The sequence below is a fragment of the Gekko japonicus genome, unplaced genomic scaffold (assembly GCF_001447785.1).
Source record: "Gekko japonicus isolate JY-2015 unplaced genomic scaffold, Gekko_japonicus_V1.1 scaffold463, whole genome shotgun sequence".
Taxonomy (NCBI): domain Eukaryota; kingdom Metazoa; phylum Chordata; class Lepidosauria; order Squamata; family Gekkonidae; genus Gekko; species Gekko japonicus.
Genome location: NW_015160224.1, coordinates 43,654 through 48,736, shown reverse-complemented (window position 1 = coordinate 48,736; position 5,083 = coordinate 43,654). Strand labels below are relative to the sequence as shown.

The window sequence follows — 5,083 nt, the reverse complement described above, 5'->3', positions numbered from 1 at the left end:
CTACTGGACTGAGGTTTAGTCTGCACTGCGAAGAGCCAGACATTTCAGAAAATACTACTCTCCTCCCTGAAATACAGCGCTGAAAGTAACTAGAAAGCCAGTATGGTGTAGTGGTTAAGAGCATCAGACTAGTATCTGGGAGATCCAGGTTCGAATCCCCACTCGTGCCGTGGAGGCTGGCTGGGTGACCTTGGGCCAGTCACACTCCCTCAGCCTAACCTGCCTCACAGGGTTGTTGCGAAGATAAAATGGAGGAGAGGAGACTGATGTCAGCCACTCTGAGGTCCCCATTCGGAAGAAAGGGGGTCCATAAACGAATTAATGAAATAAATAAATAACTCTGATATCGTTACTAGGGCGTCAGACTAGGATCTCGCGGGAGTCCCAGGTTCAGATCCTTCCGCAGCCATGAAGTTTCCTGAGTGACCCTGGACCAGGCCCTCTCCTGCAGCCTCACCTACCTCACAGGGGGGTGGTTCTGAGGATAAAACGGAGGCGGGGAGAACACTGCACATCACCCGGAGTTCCCGGGAAGAATAAAAAATGTACTAAATAAAATTCCTCAATACCATTTGGAGGAGCAAATACCACGACTGGGACTTGAGAACAGGGCTAATCGGGTACCAAGGCCGAAATTCTGCTCGCCCACCCCAACGATGGCTGCATCCTATATTCTCGGGGACCACTCTGTTTCGCAGAGGGAGCCAGAAGAATGGTTTGCAACACACTGGGGAGAGAGGTGGGATATCAATAAAGTAAAATTAAAATAACATAAAAACCTGGCTTAAGGCAACGGCCGGCTTGGCCTCTACCAGACAGACGCCCGGCGCAGCTGCTGTTTAGCTCCCAGCCAACCAGAGATGCAGAAGGGCGAGGAAGACTCTGCCCTCCACCTTTTAACCCCTTCCACCACTTCTAGGACACGGAATCTGCTTCTTCGCGGGGGAAGGGGGGGAACACCACTCACTGTTCTTATTGTTGAAGACGCCAACGGAGAGCACGGGCTCCAGGTCTTTCAGCTGGATCTCTTCCCTGGCCTGGCCACTCCTCCAGAAGTCCAAGGCCACTTTGGTGATGAGGTCGCCCCCCGCGTTGCTGCCCCAAAACAGAAAAGCAAAGCATCAGTGGGTGCACTTCCTCAGGATGGTCTTGAGCCTGCTTTTTTTGATCACAAGCTTATCCCGGTCTTCCTTCAAGCAGCTCAGAACAGGTCAGGCTCTCCACGGACCCCTAGCTTCCTTCTTATCTGGTCCCTCTCATTAGCTTCACTGAGACTGAACTTTGTTTCCAGTCAGAGCTACCAGGGGAGTGAGGATCTGGAGGCTGGGCTGAATGGGTCTGTCAGAGGAACATCAGAAGAGCCCTGCTGGATCAGACTAATGGTCCATCTAGTCCAGCATCCTGTCTCACACAGGGGCCAACCAGTTCCCCTGCAGGACAAACAAGCAGGGCACAGAGGCTGAAGCCTTCCTCTGATGTTGCCTCCTGGCTCTGGGATTCAGCGGCTTAGTGCCTCTGAGTGTGGAGGTGCCCCTCAGTCACCATGGCTAGAAGCCATTGATAGACTTAGTCTCCATGAATCTACCTAATCCCCTTTTAAAGCTGTTTATTCCTGTGGCCATCCAGTGTTCCCTCTAAGCTGAGTTAGTGTGAGCTAGCTCACAGTTTTGTAGCCTCCAGCTCACACATTCTTGTCTTCGCTCAGGAAGGATGGCTCCAGAGCAAACTGATCTATGCATTAGCCAAATCGCTCGCTCACAACTTTAATGCCAGTAGCTTACAAAGTAGAATTTTTTGCTCACAAGACTCCACAGCTTAGAGGGAACACTGGACATCACTACATCCTCTGGCAGCTAATTCCACATTTTAATCACTCTCTGTGTAGAGTACCTAGCTACCTGTCTGTCCATCTAGTACTCCTCATATAGCAATAGCCTTGAGCAGAAAATAAAATTATAAAATAAGATAATGCCTTTAGTCTTCTGTTGGTCAATTATTGCCCTCATACATTTTGCCAGAGAGTAACAAAATCATTCATATCCGATAGTAACCACATCACCTGTGTCTTCATACTGTCAGATGCCTCCGTGGGCATTTCCTCATTTCTGAGTAAAAGAGTAATTAATCTAGCCCTCAGCTCATTAAATACAGGACATTCCATAATCATATGTTCAATTGTTACAGTTTTATCATGTGAGCATCTACATGTTCGATTTGAATATAGAGCACTTTTAAATATCCACTTTCCATTCTTGCCAGAGTAAAAGCTCTTCTGAGCTTCGGTACTGTCAAACAATAAAAATATTTTGGCAGTTGCATTGGGAAGGGTATACCCAAATAAGATGCCGAACATACCCTACGGGCCCTGACAGATATACTATTAGTATCCAGTTTCTTTACACATGTTTTAATCAGCCTAGTTATTTCTGTGGTCTCTGATCTGTGCAAAGTAGTATTTCCTTTTGTCTGTCCTGAACCTGCTGCCCATCAGCGCCATTGGATGCCCTTAAGTTTTGGGAGAGGGAGAAACATTTCTGTGTGTCAACTCCCTGTACCCCATGCATAATTTTATAAAACATCTCTCATGTCCCTCCTTAGTCATCTCTTTTCTAAACTGAAAAGTCCCAAACACTTTAGCCTTTCCTCCTAGGGAAAGTGCTCCAACCCCCTCATCATCCTGGTCGCCCTCCTCTGTACTTTTTCCAGGAACAGAAAGGACATTTTGCAAAATCTGTAGAAGATGTCTGAAACAGAATGGGAGGAGAAAGAAGAAGAGGAGGAGATTGGATTCATACCCCATGGCCCTTCACTACCCAAAGGAGTCTCAGAGCAGCTTACAAACTCCTTTCCCTTCCCCTCCCCACAACAGACACCATGTGAGGCAGGCGGGGCTGAGAGAGCTCTTTTGAGAACTGCTCTTTTTCAAGAACAGCTCTTGTCAGAGCTATGGCTTGCCCAAGGTCATCCAGCCAGGTCCAAGTGGAGGAGTGGGGAATCAAACTCGGTTCTCCCAGATTAGAGTCCGCACACTTAACCACGACACCAGCCTTCACACGGTACAGAAAGGGGAGCACCACAACAACGAGCAGGATAGACCAGGCAAGGTAAAGGTTCCGAGATGGTGGAAAATGGTTTGAGAGAGGACTGGGAGGCCAATGAAAAGAGTGTTGTGGTGTTCAGGGCAAAAAATAACAGGAAGTTGAGGTTTAGTTGCGTCAAGTCAGAGACGAGGGCAACAGTGACAGAGGTTACAAAAACAAAAGTGGTCGGATTTGGCAGATGATTGAACGTGTGAGGTGAATGAGATACCAGGGGAGCAGAGGAATATAGCCTGTTGGACTAGACCTCAGGAGATCCATGTTCTTGGAGCTTCACATCTCCCCTCAGCCGTGGAGCTCACTAGGTGCCTCAGCTACACCACTGCTGGTGGGTGGGGCAAAGTGGAAGAATAGAGATCTACCCTGAGCTCCTTGAAGGAGGAGCACAACAAGCATGTGATAGAAGGAGCAGGACACCTTGCCTTCCCTTGCCCCGTGTTGCAGAGTGACAGTCAGCCTTTACTTAATGCGTTGCTTGTAGATTTATTCAACTAATGTTTGTTCTTTTTGCTTTATTTAAAAAGCACACAACAATTTTTTAAAGTTGAAGAGCTGCTTCACGACATCACAAGCACCAGCCAATCAGCGCTGTGCACACCTGACTTACATGACTCTCGTTTCCCACTAAGCCTGATCCCGGAGATGAGGATTCTTTTGCTGGAATGAAACGGGGCAAGTACACGTCCCCCACTCCCTTGAATCACACACCAGGGTTGCCACTAAAATTTTATTTTTCATTTCCATGACTTTCCCTGACCAACATTTGTCAATTTCCCTGACCACCATTCAAATATAACAAGAAGTTAAAAAATGAATAGGTCAATGCTCCCTCCAAGCTGTGGAGTCTTGTGAGCAAAGATTCTACTTGGTGAGCTACTGGCACGAAAGTTGTGAGCGAGCGATTTGGCCGCTGCATAAATTAGTTTGCTCTTCTGGAGCCATCCTCCCTGAGCTAAGACAAGAATGTGTCTGTGTGCTAGCTCACACTAACTCAGCTTAGAGGGAACACTGGCTGTATTGCATTACTGCAAGGTAAGGTTCCACCCAACAACTACACAAGTCTCAACTGCAAAAATATTTGCCAGAGATTTAATATCAGCTTCTTTCAGCATTAACTGCCACAACATCTGTTTGGCAACTGCACCAAAAATTACACCAAGATACAAATTTCAATTCAAGTAAACTCTGAATGCTAACACATGAGATAATATTTTTGTTATTGTTTCAAAGGCACACTAAAAATTATATAAGCGTTCTGTCTAAAATGGCTGGGAAAGGGCATGATTAAGTTGTACTTGTATTCTGCGGCTTCTCTATTCCAGTTGCCACAAGAACAGATCATGCACCAGCAGGTCAAAAATCCACTGCTTGAATAGATTTTAATCACAATTTCCCTGACTTTAGACCAATTTCCGTGACTTTCCCGAAAGTGGCAACCCTGCACACGTTCACATGCAGCTGGAGGGACTCCAGCCAGACTGGAGAGACCACTCACCTGAGGAAAATAAAGATGGCTCTTCGATAGGACACCCCGTCAATCTGCTCGTAGTAGTCGAGGAACGGCTTAATGGCATCAATCAGCCCCGGGTGAAGCTTATCCATTTCGTCAAATATGAACACGGACTTTGCACAAGCGGTCACGTTACCCCGGATCCACTTCTGCAGCTGGTCCTGGATCAGAAAGGGACCAAACAGTCAAGGTGGAGGTTGCAGCTGCTTCACACCAAAGAAGAAGAAAAGAGGAGATTGGATTTATCCCCAGCCCTTCACTACCCAAAGGTGTCTCAGAGCGGCCTACAATCTCCTTTCCCTTCCCCTCCCCACAACAGACACCCTGTGAGGTAAATGAAGAAGAAGAAGAGATTGGATTTATACCCCGCCCTTCACTACCCAAAGGTGTCTCAGAGCGGCTTACAAACTCCTTTCCCTTCCCCTCCCCACAACAGACACCCTGTGAGGTAAATGAAGAAGAAGAAGAGATTGCA

At 47.2% G+C, this 5,083-nt stretch overlaps 1 protein-coding gene across 1 annotated transcript in view; it reads right to left on the bottom strand.

Annotated features, from left to right (window-relative positions):
- The window catches only part of TOR1B (torsin family 1, member B (torsin B)), a 10,276-nt gene that overhangs the window by 663 nt on the left and 4,530 nt on the right, over window positions 1-5,083 (bottom strand). The window contains exons 3-4 of the mRNA XM_015411714.1: window positions 4,594-4,769; window positions 968-1,095 (exon numbers count right to left, since the gene is read on the bottom strand). Coding sequence (XP_015267200.1) covers window positions 968-1,095; window positions 4,594-4,769 — 304 coding nt within the window. The remainder of the gene's footprint in view (window positions 1-967; window positions 1,096-4,593; window positions 4,770-5,083) is intronic.